Source organism: Gossypium hirsutum, chromosome A06 (assembly GCF_007990345.1).
Source record: "Gossypium hirsutum isolate 1008001.06 chromosome A06, Gossypium_hirsutum_v2.1, whole genome shotgun sequence".
In the NCBI taxonomy this organism is placed as follows: domain Eukaryota; kingdom Viridiplantae; phylum Streptophyta; class Magnoliopsida; order Malvales; family Malvaceae; genus Gossypium; species Gossypium hirsutum.
Window position 1 is genome coordinate 123,973,217 of NC_053429.1, and position 14,134 is coordinate 123,987,350.

Sequence of the window (14,134 nt, forward strand, 5' to 3'; positions counted from 1 at the left end):
AGCTAAAAATATATAGGAATGGATGGAGCCTTGGGTGGGATCCGATTAGATCGAATTTTTAGTTTTTAAATTTGAATAGATTTGAGACCTCATGTAGAGGTTTTGTACAAAAACTTATCAAAAAGTAGAGAGTGTAAATTTATGTTTGGGTTGTATCGTAATTCAAAATAGAAAATTTCAAAATTAAATGGATTTAAAGGTTTTAAATTTTTAAAGAATTTTATTATTTATAACTAAATTTAAATAAAACTTATCTTTTATTATATAAATAATAATTCAGATTCAACAAGTTTTTACCTTATTTCAAACTTGAGGAAAGATAAAATTTGGAAGCAATCTTCCGATACTTGAAAGGCATCTAACATTACATTAAGAAAACAAAGGTTGCTTGAACTATTTTCCAAGTCAACTATCAAATTTCATTTACTATTTAATCCCAACCTCAAGCTTTCAGTTCTCACAACTTTTCGATATTCCATAATTACAATAACATTCGTTACATCTACAATCGTCCGTACTTTTTCTTCAACATCTTAACATCAATGGCCAAAGTTAACAAGAGATTGGCTGTTCTAGTGGGTTGCAATTACCCAAACACCCAATACGAATTGCACGGATGTATAAACGATGTGGTAGCCATGAAAGACGTGCTGGTTAAACGATTCGAGTTCGATCCAACAAATATCGAACTCTTGACCGATGCATCGGCGGCGACTGGAGAAGGGTCATCATCGGTGGTTTTGCCGACAGGGGAGAACATTAAGGCAGCATTGAGTAAGATGGTGAGACAGGCTGAAGCCGGTGATGTGTTGTATTTCCATTATAGTGGACATGGAACAAGAATTCCAAAACCTGCCCACCTTTTCGGACACGATGAGGCAATTGTGCCTTGTGATTTCAATCTCATTACAGGTAAACTTTTTCCCACTATACTTTTAATTTTATTTTATACGAATCTCGAAATATAAAATTCTTGACTTCACCTAATACGCATGTGTGATTGTTGTAGACGTGGATTTTAGACAATTAGTTAACCAATTACCAAAAGGAGCAAGTTTCACGATCTTGTCGGATTCATGTCACAGTGGTGGTCTCATTGATAAAGAAAAAGAACAAATTGGACCTTCTACCTATAGGGCAGCTTCATCACTTTCTTACAAGGCTAAGAACATCCCTTTTGAATCCATACTTGAGCACCTAACAACACTAACAGGGATCAACACATCAGACATTGGTACTCATTTGTTAGAATCCTTTGGTGCCAATGCCAGCCTCAAATTCCTCACACCTCAGCTCGAGTCCGAGTTATTCGACTTCTTGAAGGCTGATGAGGGGATTTGTTAAGTGGGTGTCAAGCAGATGAGACATCGGCGGACATGAACCCGATGGAGAGCGGTGGGAAAGCGTACGGAGCCTTTAGCAATGCCGTCCAGATGGTATTGAAAGAGAACTCCGGAAGATTAAGCAATAAAGAGGTTGTGATGATGGCTAGAAAAGTTTTAGAGGCTCAAGGAATTGATCAACACCCTTGCCTTTATTGCAGTGATGAGAACGCCGATGCTACTTTCTTATGCCAGCCTGAGGCCGAGCCTTACTGATATCGGTATCGACAATTTAAATATTGATTGCAACGTGATATTACGATCGTTATTTACGAATTCGATTCTTCTAGTTACTAATGTTTAACAAAATTCACTACATCCGAAAATATGTTGGCAACAGCAATTTAAATTCCGATTTGAATATATGTATTTGCTTTGTGATTCATTTGCAATAATAAGATGTAATGTCAGCCTCTTGTATGAGAAATTCTTAATCTATATTATCTATGAATTTGTGAAACATTTCTTGTTAAACTAATTGCTAAGGACCATTATTTATGTGTTCATTTCTTGATCTATGATATAAGTAACAGAATGAATTTTATGAACAATTTTTAGCAGATCCGTGTCCGCCTAAATTCCAAGGAACTGCTTATGAGGAGGAAAAAAGATTTACCTTGCTTGGAACTGTGTCAGTTTAAAGTTCAATTCATGTTTCTGTGTCGACAGATTATATCGTGGTGGTGGTTTAGCTCTTCTCTGGAATTCTAAGTATAATATTTCAATGACCGGTTTTTGTGGAAATCATATTAACGTGGTTGTTGATGTTGATAACATGATTAAGTGGCGCCTTTCTAGGTTGTATGGGTACCCCGAGGCCGCTCATAAGCAATTGCTAGTTGGGAGTTACTTTGTTCTCTCACTCGGGCTTCTAGGTTGTCGTGGGTTTGCATCGATGACTTCAACTATCTTCTTTCTTTGAATGATAAACGAGGTGGTGGTCACTACTCAACTGCTTGGTTAGACAGTGATAGAACCAAGGTTGTTCATCACTGATTCGATTTTTGTTCAACATTGTTTGTCAGTTTAAACACTGTTCACACAAGAATTTTAGGACAACCTATGTGAGATGTTGGTATTTTTAGTTGGGCCTTCACAAGTATTTTCTTTATAAGCAAATGAATTTCAAAACGCTTTTTATTTCACTCCAAATAATGGTGGTCAACTTTAGATGATTGAAAGAACTATGAAATTGACATGTCTTAAGGCTTATTCTTATCCTTATTTTTTAAGTTATTTATTTGGTAATTTATTTACTATTTCACTTGGTTAATAAAGATTTATTTTAAGTTTTTACCTTGTTAAGACTACCTAGAGAAGATGTCGATTTTAGCTTATAAATAAGCTATTGTGCCTCTCATTTGGGTGTGTTTTTGGAGTGTTTTTGACTTTGTTATTTGTGTATCTTTTACTTTTTTGCACTCTTGTGTTAGGCTTTATTGGAGAATTTATATTTGATGAATTGTTATTTGTGTACCAATTGGGATCGGTGTTGGGGCTACAACTACTTCTTTATGTAATGGTAGGTTAGGCTTAAGCCAATAGGCGATATAGAAAATTATTGAATAAAAATCATTCACCAAATGTGACTTTACAGAATAGAATCGGTGAATCTGAATTGCGTTAACAAATCTCTTGTGTTTATATCTCTCTTTTTTTATTTTACTTACTGTTTGTGTTTTCTTCGAACTCGTATCATTCTTCAAAAATAATTTAATTTTTGTAAAAAAAATATTGTTTATAACTATATTATATAAATAATAAATCAGATTGGATTCTGTTATTGAGTTGGAGGGATTATCATAGCCGGATAAGTTTAATCATCAGCAAAGATTGAATGTTTGAAGCAATCATATCCGACGCTTGAAAGGCATCTAACATTACATGAAAACAAAGGTTGCTTGAACTATTTTCCAAGTCATCTATCAAATTTCATTTACTAAATAATCCCAACCTCAAGTTTTCAGTTCTCACAACTTTTCGGTATTCGATAATCACAATAACATTCATTACATCTACAATAGTCCATACTTTTTCTTCAACATCTCAGCATCAATGGCCAAAGTTAACAAGAGATTGGCAGTTCTAGTGGGTTGCAATTACCCAAACACCGAATACGAATTGCATGGATGTATAAACGATGTGGTAGCCATGAAAGACGTGCTGGTTAAATGATTCGGGATCGATCCGACAAATATCGAGCTCTTGACCGATGCATCGGCGGCGACTGGAGAAGGGTCGTCATCGATGGTTTTGCCGACAGGGGAGAACATTGAGGCAGCATTGAGTAAGATGGTGAGCCAGGCTGAAGCCGGTGATGTGTTTTATTTCCATTATAGTGGACATGGAACAAGAATTCCAAAGCCTGCCCATCTTTTTGGACCAGATGAGGCAATCGTGCCTTGTGATTTCAATCTCATTACGGGTAAATTTTTTATACTAAACTTTTAATTTTAGTTGAAATACAAAATTCTTGACTTCGCATCTTTTAATTGTAGACGTGGATTTTAGACAATTAATTAATCAAAGGAGCAAGCTTCACAATCTTGTCGGATTCATGTCACAGTGGTGGTCTCATAGATAAAGAAAAAGAACAAATCGGACCTTCCACTTATAGGGCAACTTCACCACTTTCTTACAAGGCTAAGAACATCCCTTTTGAATCCATACTTGAGAACCTAACAACACTAACAGGGATAAACACTTCAGACGTTGGTACTCATTTGTTAGAATCCCTTTGGTGCCAATTCCAGCCTCAAATTCCTCACACCTCAGCTCGAGTCCGAGTTATTCGACTTCTTGAAGGCTGATGAGAGGATTTTGTTAAGTGGGTGTCAAGCAGATGAGACATCGGCGGACATGAACCCGATTGAGAGCGGTGGAAAAGCGTACGGAGCCTTTAGCAATGCCGTCCAGATGGTATTGAAAGAGAACTCCGGCGGATTAAGCAATAAAGAGGTGGTGATGATGGCTAGAAAGGTATTTCCTGAGGCCGAGCCTTATTGATATTGGTATCGACAAATTAAATATCAATTGCAACGTGATATTACGATCGTTATTTTACAAATTCGATTCTTCTAATTACTAATGTTTAACAAAATTCACTATATCCGAAAATACGTTCGTTGCTGCACTTTAGATTCTGATATGAATATATGTATTTGCTTTGTGATTCATTTCGGGTGAAATTGTGAAAGAAACTCTTAATCTATATTTTATATGAATTTGTGAAACATTTCGGGTTGAGATTTTTTTTAATTATTATTAATAAATGTTGGGTATAATAATAAGATATGTTGTATTTTTAATAAGAGAATTTAGATTCGAATATTAAATATAATACTATTGAAAAAGACAAGAAGTACAATCAGATAATAAGCCTGTTATAGCAAAAACCTTCACTAACTTTATTCAAAACATAATAATAATAACCCTAAACCCTAATAAAAATTAAAGCCTAAGGGTCAAATCGATTTCTGAATCATCATTGTGATTAGTTGCTGGCCTATTGGCTGCAACATTTGCCTGAGAATTACGAGCAAAGCTCGCAAGTGAACCACTTCCGGTAACCACTCTTGAAGAGGTTGAAGGCCCTGAGATTGCAATTCCACCATTGTTGTTGATGCTTAACCTGCCATTAAAACTTGGAGGAAGACGGTTCCTCATAGCTAGCCTAGGGTATCCATGACCGGAAAGATATCCACCGGATCCAAACAGTGTCCATGAATGTGAAGGCTTATGGATCATGGATCCTAGCCTAACCCCAAGGATTGATCTATTCAAAGATCCATGATAAGGGGTTGAAGATAAGGTTGGATAGGGGTAATGGGGATAGGTTGGAGGGGTAAAAGTTTGTGTTTGGATCTCTCGAAGCCTTTTGGCTAATGCACGCTCTTGCCTGTGGGCATTTTGGTGTCCCCCTAAGGCTTGAGGACTAGTGAACTTTGACCTGCAATAGTTGCAAGAGAAAGTCTTTTCGGGTTCAGGTTGGTTTTCGGAAGAAGTAATAATCGGGTTCGTAGGGGTGGAAAGATTGATTACAATCTCTGATTCGCGCAATGAACGATTATCGTTGGAGAGGTTGCTAGATTCAACTCTAGATGCATTGGCAGCTTCACTAGCCATGATTTTTGGTGTGAAGGTCATAAATGAGAGATGTTAAATTTATAGTGAAGTTGAGTTAGTAATATCGGTTCAATTATGGAAAGAAAATCTCATTTTGTAGTGTCAATGTGTATGAATTTTCCATCTTTGAGATTTTGTGACTTGGAATTTCTTGCCTATTAGGCACTAATTTACATACTTAGTAGGCAGATAAAAATCTCAAGTGGCAGATGCTGCAAATTCATGCATCACGTTTAACAAATTAATGTTTACACATATTCATTACCATAAAAATAAAGAAAAAAAATCCAGAATATGAAACTGTTATGGTAAATACAATTTTATACACTTATAGATAACTTTGAGCTTCGCATAATCAACATTACTTACGCTAATTAGACGTGTTCATAAATCGAGTTATTAATTTATCTTTTATCTAGTTTGAGTTAAAATCGATTACGATCGTATTTTATAATTTATTTTAAGATAAATTTTAATTATACGTCATTTTAATTTATTATGAAATATGAAATATTAATTTGATTTTGTTCAATTGTATATAAATTTTGATTTAAATTCAATTTTTATAGATGATTAACATATTATCAATTTTTACTTAATACGTATTCAATTTAATTGTTATTCAAAATAATTAAAATCAAATTTTAATTATAATTGAATTAACTATGTCACATTATTTTATTTAAATTAACATGTCACATTGTTTATTAAATAAAAATAAAAATATATAATTTTAGGATTTAACCGGAATTACAAAAGTTTATTTGGATTCTGATTTCAAACTAATTTTTTGTTTTATAGTCATTCAAGTTTTAGCATGTTGTTTTTTTAATCATCAAATATTTTTTGAATTTAGTCGCTCTTGTTAAATCAATTGCAATTCTTAATTACTTCACCAATAAAATGTCTTTTTGGTCACTAGGTGAAATGTTGATGTAGGTAGATATAATAATGAATTTAGTCCTTAATATTTTGTACATTCTATCAATTTGGTCTTAATTCTAAAAATTTAGTCTGCAATATTTACACATTATGTCAATTCGATCCTGATTTTAGAAATTCATAACATTATTAATTAAAAAAATACATAAAATTTTCAAAAATTATAATTTTTAATATTTTTGAAACTTATTTTTTTTTTGTAATTATAATTTTATAAATTTCTAAAATAAAGATCGAATTGACATAATGTGTAAACATTGTAGGTTAAATTTATTGAATTTTTAAAATTAGGATCAAATTGACGTAATGTGTAAAATATCAAAGATTAAATTTGTTATTATACCTAGCCACATCATCATTCTGTCTAGTGACAAATTTATTTTAACGGTGGAGTGACTAAAAGTTACAATTAATCTAACAGGAGAGACTAAATTAACCAAAAAAAAACTCTAGTGACCAAAATAGAAACACGTTAAAACTTAGGTGACTATTACACTAAAAAATACATGAAGTAGTCAAACTTTGATTTAAAAACAATTATAACATTCGATATGGTTCGAGTACGCTAAAGCGCATTATCCTCATATTTATGGGTTGGGGAGGGGCTATGAGTAGTTCTAGACATTGTGTCAAAAAAAAACAGACATGATCAGAATCTATAATAATATTGTTCAAAAAAATAAAAAAACAATTATAACATTTACGATAAACTCTTTTTTTTTAATATTTATGATAAACTTTGTTTCGATACTCGTATGGTTCTCACCCATGCTTCACATTGAGTTGATTATTTGTTTGTTTTTTATTATGGATTAAAATTTTGAAGTTTAAAATATGTTTTAAGTCCCCATATACTTCGTACATTTGGAATTTAGTCTCCTTACTTTTATTTTTAGAAATTTAGTCTCTCTAATTTTTTTTAAATTTAAAAATTCAAGTTATATTATTATCACCATTAAAATTCTTTTATTAAATTCAGGGTTAATATTTGATACATTAACAGTGTATTTTTTTTCCACTAGCAATCTTAAAAAATTGTCATGTATCTCTCTTTTTTTTAATATTTGTTTCTTTAATAATTTACAGTACTCTTATAGGATACTTATCAATCATTTGACCCTTACAAGACATTTGTCAACTCATTGAAAATAATTTAAAAATCAATTTAGCCGTAGTTGAAAAATGTAATCGATTGTGTGTTTAAATGAAAGTTAACAATTAATTGAACCGTTATAGTTGTTATTTCCATTAAGGACCTCGCAGGTTGTTAACTCTTTATTTAATCTACACGGCGATATGTGATTGGATTAGAATTTATTTTAGTATTATGTTAATTAATGACATGAAAATTTAAAATTAAGGAAATAAAATTACAAGCAAAAAATAAAATAAAATAAAATAAAAACATTTCCTTCTCGCTACTATCGACTCACATCACCCTGTCGTCACCACATCCTAGCATTTCGCGTCGACAACGCCATCGAGAATAAATAAATTATAATTGAATTATCGAGTAATGGAATAAAGTACATTAATATTAGTAGAGGAATGTATTGGATAATAGAGAAGATTCAAAAATAAATAAATAAATTATAATATAATATAATAATATACAATATACAATATTATCATTACTTTAATTTATCATTACTTCGCAAGCAAGGATGGAGGTTAATTAATTTTCCGAATTCTTTGCTTGCTCATACGATGAAAGCTAAATATTATATGGATACTGATTTCTTAAGTGTAAGTTTAGGAAATATACCTTCCTATACCTTATAGAGTGTTTGGGCGTTAAGTGGCTCCTCCAAATCAGACTGTGTTGGCGTGTTGGGACCGAAACAAAAATTTCAGTAAAGAAAGTTGCGTGGGTGCCGGGAGCTGTGGACTACAAAATTCAAAATGGGGAGAATTGCTCGGACACTATTGTGGTGGCAGATCTAATAAAGAATACCTACTGCGAAAGTGATGCAAGCAGAATCTTGAGTATTCCATTGGCGAAATTTTTGCATGAAGGCTATCAGGTGTGGTGAGGAGAGGCATCCGGGAAATATTCTGTCTGAAATGGCTACAAGCTTCTATTACAAGGGACTATGGATCCTTATCATCTGTACAACCAGACTGAACATATGTATTTTTACAAGAAATTATGGGGACAGAGCTTGCCCTCAAAACTGAAGATTATAGGATGTCATTTTTCCATGAATTTCCTTAGTAGTATAGGGGCAAAAACTAAAATTTGACTATTGTCTAATGTAAAGAAAAAACAGAACTAAGGCAAACCCAAGGGAAGTCAGTACATTGATCTTTAAGACTATTAAGATATTCAAATTATATATAATATGAAATATTTTAATCAAATAGTTAATAATATTAATTATATAGACTGATTAATAATATTATAAAAATATTTATGTTAAAAATTAAAATATATATTAAATTTCAAATATTGAGAAAAGAATTTGAATTCCAAATTTGAGTATAACGAAAAAAACCAAAATTTAAATTTAAATATTTTTCATAATATAAAAAAAGAGCACATAATGCTATATGGAAGGCCCTAAGGAATGTACTTTTATATATAGTTAAATATAGTTATATAGAAAACAAAGGAAGTTCCCCAGGAATGTCCTGAGATTTCGATAGTTCGAATTCATATTTTATTATGCATAAATGTCATCTGGTTTCTCTTTTAAATTATTATGGGTTTAAGTATCATCATATGTGGGTTCTGTCTATATTTATTCTAATCTAGATCTAAATTTATTTTGTTTATAAATTTATTGTATTTTGTAATGTGCTTGTATTTGTAAACTCCTTTTTTTAAAAAAAAAACTTCTCAAATTGATTTTTTTTCTCTCACTTGTATCTTAATTGTTATCATAATTAAATATGTTCATGAGTCGGGCTAAGCTTAAACATGATACTAACGTATTTTATTCCTGTTTATGTCCGACCCGACCTGAAATATAGGTTCAAAATTTTGTTAAAATCTACCAATATTTATAAATGGTTAACCTAAACTCATTTTAGGCCTATCTATATTATTTTTCAGAAAAATATTAATTTTAATTTAATTTATCTTTTATTCATTAAAATTTTATGCATAGCCAACTTAATAATTTTTAATGTTTACCTTATAGACTATAAAGAGATGTATGACATTTAATTTTAGTGTCATTTAAGATAAGAATGAAGCTGATTAAAAATAAATTATACTATGATTAAAAAATGTTAACCAATGTCTAAGCACTAGTCGGCATTAGGTTGTTTTATAATTTAAGATTTTATATTAGTTTATATATTCACGTGGAATTCAAGTGTAAGATTTTATTTTTAATCATCTCATTCGATTCATTATTAGAGGGCTCATGGCATGGATTGGGTCAAATTCCGTTCGGGTTTGAGTATGATATTAATATATTTTATTTTTATCTAAGCTCGATTCGACTCCAAATATGAGTTTAAAATTTTGTTTAAACTTGTCCATATTTACAAAAAGTTAACATAAGCTCATTTTAGACCCGGTCATATTATTTTAAAAAAAATTAAAATTATATTATATTATTATAATATTTATTAATTTTAATACATCTTTTATTTATTAAATTTTTTATATAGTCATCTTAACATTATTTTAATGTTTACATTAGAGTAGTATTATATATTTGTATAGATTTATTTTTTTAATGTGTTCTAAATTACATAATATATAAAAATAATATAATATAAAGTATTATAAATTTAAAAATTGATCAGGGCGGGTTGGGCTCGAGCCTTGAAGGTTTAAGCCCAAGCCTAACCCATATTTTAAACTGCCCTAATTTTTTTGCCCGAGCTCATTTTTGGAACCTAATATTTTTATCTAAACCCTCTCAAATTTCGAACGAGCCTTCGAATTTAAACGAATAACCCAACCCGTGAACAAATCTATTCATAATTGATACATATATCAAATATTAGCTTTGATTTAAATTATTGGTGGGACCATAAGTCTAATCCAAATATTTTTAATAAATAAAATATGTTTATTTAAACTTAATTATATAAATATATCTAAATATTAATATAACATTTTTAAACTTTCTTAATATTGATATGAACTTGAAGTCAAAAAAAATATTTTAGAGGCACAAATTTGAGTTATAATTTTTTTTTTTTGAAAAATTTTCATTTTGTTAAGTTATAATTACATAATTTTTTAAAAGATTAAATTAATATTTTATTAATATTTTTTTTTAGTTTCAATGCATTAATACTAAATATGATTTAATATTAATATTGTATAAGGTGTTGCTAATTGTATATATATTCATCTATTTTGTTGTGGTGATGTTATTTTTTAAAGTTTTATATGTTTTTAATTAATTATATTTTTTTTTTCGTGTTCATTTTTTTTAGATATATATAATTTTAGTACATTAAAAATTAATTGTATGTATATTTTGATAAATTGTACATGTGTGTCATGTTTATGTTACTTTCATTTTGTAATATATTTTGTATAGTTTATCATAATTATTCAATTTAGAGAAATTATTCTTTTATTCATGTTATGTATCAATTTATATCATATTTTACGTAATTTGTCATACAGATTCAATTTGTAGAAAAAAAAATTATGTTCATATTGTATTCATGTTATGTAGATTTTAACACATGATATTTGTGTAATGTACATATACTTTTTATGACATCATGAACACGTGTTTTTATCATTTTTTATTATTTTATTATATCTTAAATTATGTCATACTTTTTATGGTCTTTCATGATAATTTAATTTTAATTTTAAATTCATTAATTTAAAAAAACATCGTAACACTTGTATATATTTGATTCAATGCCTAAGTAAAACATCATCCCTCAATCCCTAAAGTGGAATAATATGCACTTAATCGTACTTGAATTCACATCCTCTAAGTTACTAAAGTGGAATAATATGCACTTAATCGTACTTGAATTCACATCCTCTAAGTTATTGTAATAATATTAATATAAATATTATATTTAAAACTTTCATTTGCTTTTTCAAAACCAAACGATGGTATACTCTAGACCTAATTATATTTATATTATTTTATTGTTATTATTTTTAAGTGCAATGGAAATTCCTCGATAATTTATACATTTGTGTATTGACGAGACCATTTACTATTTTTTGAAGCTTAATCTCTTCCCCTAAATGAATTATATAACCAAGAGAAACTATGAACTGGAATAGAAGAACTTGCCCTTCCTATGAATAAATATTTCATAGTAGACTCTTTAGACATACATAATTCTTGATGTATCTAGATAATAGGTAGGAGCATAACCTGAAACATTTTTTAACTACGAAGATAGTTATTAAATCATTAGCACCACATAAAAACATTTCTCTTAGAGTGACTATAGATATGAATAATAGAAACTCTGCTATAGTTATTTTTATACATTCAATATACCCTACAGGCAAAGGAATATATATATTGAACATAGTAAAATAAGAAATTGAAAGATTTTACTGAAATTATTTGAAAATTTCCTCAAAAGCTAATCAAAGGTAGTCATAGGTTCTTTATCTTTAATAAAACAATAAGGCATTCTGCTCGTTACTAAACTTATTGAAGAGAGAAAATATAATCAATATTTTTTTATCATAAGTTGAATCAATCATAAGAAAAAAATTTAGGTAAAAAATTCAAATACATTATGAGGAAAATAAAGCTTCCATCAAAGAAAAGCAAATGAAAGCCTTTCATAAAATTTCTCATAAAACTGAGAATGAAGTTTTCATTCTGTTGAGCATGACTCATATTTCAATCAAATTTGAGAAATAATTTTTCAGTTAAACTCTGTTTATTTGTTTCAATCAAACTTTGATTAGTCTATATTATTTTATTATTGTAACGCCCTAAATAATTTAATTCTACTTTTGTGAAATTTGGCACAAATATGTATTTGCTTCAATGGTTAAGTGTTCTGGGTGTGTGTGTGAGGTCTTGGGTTTAAGCCCCACTTTTGGTTATTCTGTTATTTTTTATCCTAGCCTTATCCCTATTGGGTAGGTTTTTGTAATATTGTTTGTAAACTCACATTAGAATGAGCCTGCTGGTTTGAGTGGTAAGGAGTTAGCTTGCTGAAGGTCTTGTGTTTGAATCCTTACGTAAGCGTGTCTGATAATTTTTGTTTTGATCGTCTGTTAGAGGTTCAGTAGAATTAGGAGGCTGAAGTAAGTGGATAGTGGAGTAGCGGGAAGTAGAGAGATTATAGGATAATTTTTGCCAAAATAATCAAATGGTTATTTTTTATTTTTTATTTTTTATTTTCTTTTCCTCTTTCCTTCTGACGTTTTCTTCTCTACTCCACTGTCAACCTTTTTCTTTTTTTTCCAATTCCGGTCATGTTCTTTTTCTGCAAATTGTCGGTTCCTTCACGTGGTTTGTAGGTAAGATTTTACTGTGGGCTAGGGAATTGTTGTCTAATGCTTTAATTTCTTTGGGTGTTTTTGAACTAATTTTGTTTTGCCGTTTCGGTAGGTGTTGCCCAATAAATTTGAAACCCTTTGATTGAGTAGTGAAGTTTAGAGGCTACCATTGTCGAGGGTAAGTTCTAAATCGTTTTAGTGCAATTTTTCTATTGTGGTTTTACGTTGTGCCTAAAAAGTGTCTCGTTTGGATTTGTGAATTAAGGTTAATTGGGGACTTTTTGTTTGATAATTGTAGGTTTTGTTCACTTCGGGCGTACAATTGATTTAAAAACGAATCAGATGTGTACCCTAAACACGAAAAATCAAGATTCGGTGAAAGTTGAAAAAGGGCATTATCGACGTCACACGGGCATGTGCCAGACCATGTGCGAGACATGGCCGTGCGCGAGACATGACCATGTAATAGCGAATGTGTGGCCATGTGGGCCATATGGGCTAGGCCAGGTTGGGTGTATGGGCTACACGGACATGCCACACGGGCATGTAAGTTTTGGGCCAGGCCGTATGGGCCACATGGGCAATACCAATCTGGGCGTGGGGGCTCATACGGGCATGTGGGCTCAAAATTTTAAAATTTTTCCCTAAAGTTACACAGGTCATTCTAATCGACTGTGGGCTTACCGTAGGGTCGGTAAGGGCTAACCAAAAACTTTTTCATATGATCTGATATTCTAATAGTCTGATCTGTGTAGGAAACTAATATGTATGTTTGACTGTTCTATTTGAGTATATATGTTATCTGTATACGAGCATGATAAGCATAATAATTCTGTTAATTATGTCATATGTATATGTTTGGGGTGGGATTTGTATATTCGGAGAAAGTGATCTGTATGGTAACCTTTCGCCTATATTCTGGCAACTTGACTGTATATTATTTTGTTATGTATCGCATCGACACTATATAGTGTGTAGGGATGGGTGAGTGTTTTTAACCCCACATGGTATGATGGGATGGTCAAAGACGGTATGTAGAGGATGGAGGTAGGATTTGTATATCTGTTTTGTTTATCTGATTCTGATATCTGTATTTGTTAAGGACTTAGGTCCAAATCTGTATTTTTCTATACATGTGATTCTATGTATGTTGCATGACTATCTTTACTAGGTTACACACTAAGTTTATGAAAACTCACATCTATTTGTCTATTTTGTACAGGTAACCCTCGAACTTAGGAAGGTCGGTGCAACGAAGGCTCAACGGTGACCACTA

The 14,134-nt window shown here is 30.9% G+C and overlaps 1 protein-coding gene and 2 pseudogenes across 1 annotated transcript; 2 read left to right on the top strand and 1 right to left on the bottom strand.

The window, feature by feature from the left end:
* The first annotated feature begins 465 nt into the window (after window positions 1–465).
* On the top strand, window positions 466–1,842 carry LOC107928039 (metacaspase-9-like; annotated as a pseudogene).
* A 1,535-nt stretch (window positions 1,843–3,377) lies between these two features.
* On the top strand, window positions 3,378–4,610 carry LOC107928057 (metacaspase-9-like; annotated as a pseudogene).
* A 222-nt stretch (window positions 4,611–4,832) lies between these two features.
* On the bottom strand, window positions 4,833–5,507 carry LOC107928055 (zinc finger protein 1). Its single transcript, XM_016859211.1, has one exon. It carries the CDS (start codon window positions 5,505–5,507, stop codon window positions 4,833–4,835), a length of 675 nt encoding a protein of 224 aa, XP_016714700.1.
* Window positions 5,508–14,134: the final 8,627 nt, after the last annotated feature.

Excerpts from the sequence above, each read along its gene's own strand:
- LOC107928055 (XM_016859211.1), bottom strand. The coding sequence starts at position 5,507 with ATGGCTAGTGAAGCTGCCAATGCATCTAGAGTTGAATCTAGCAACCTC.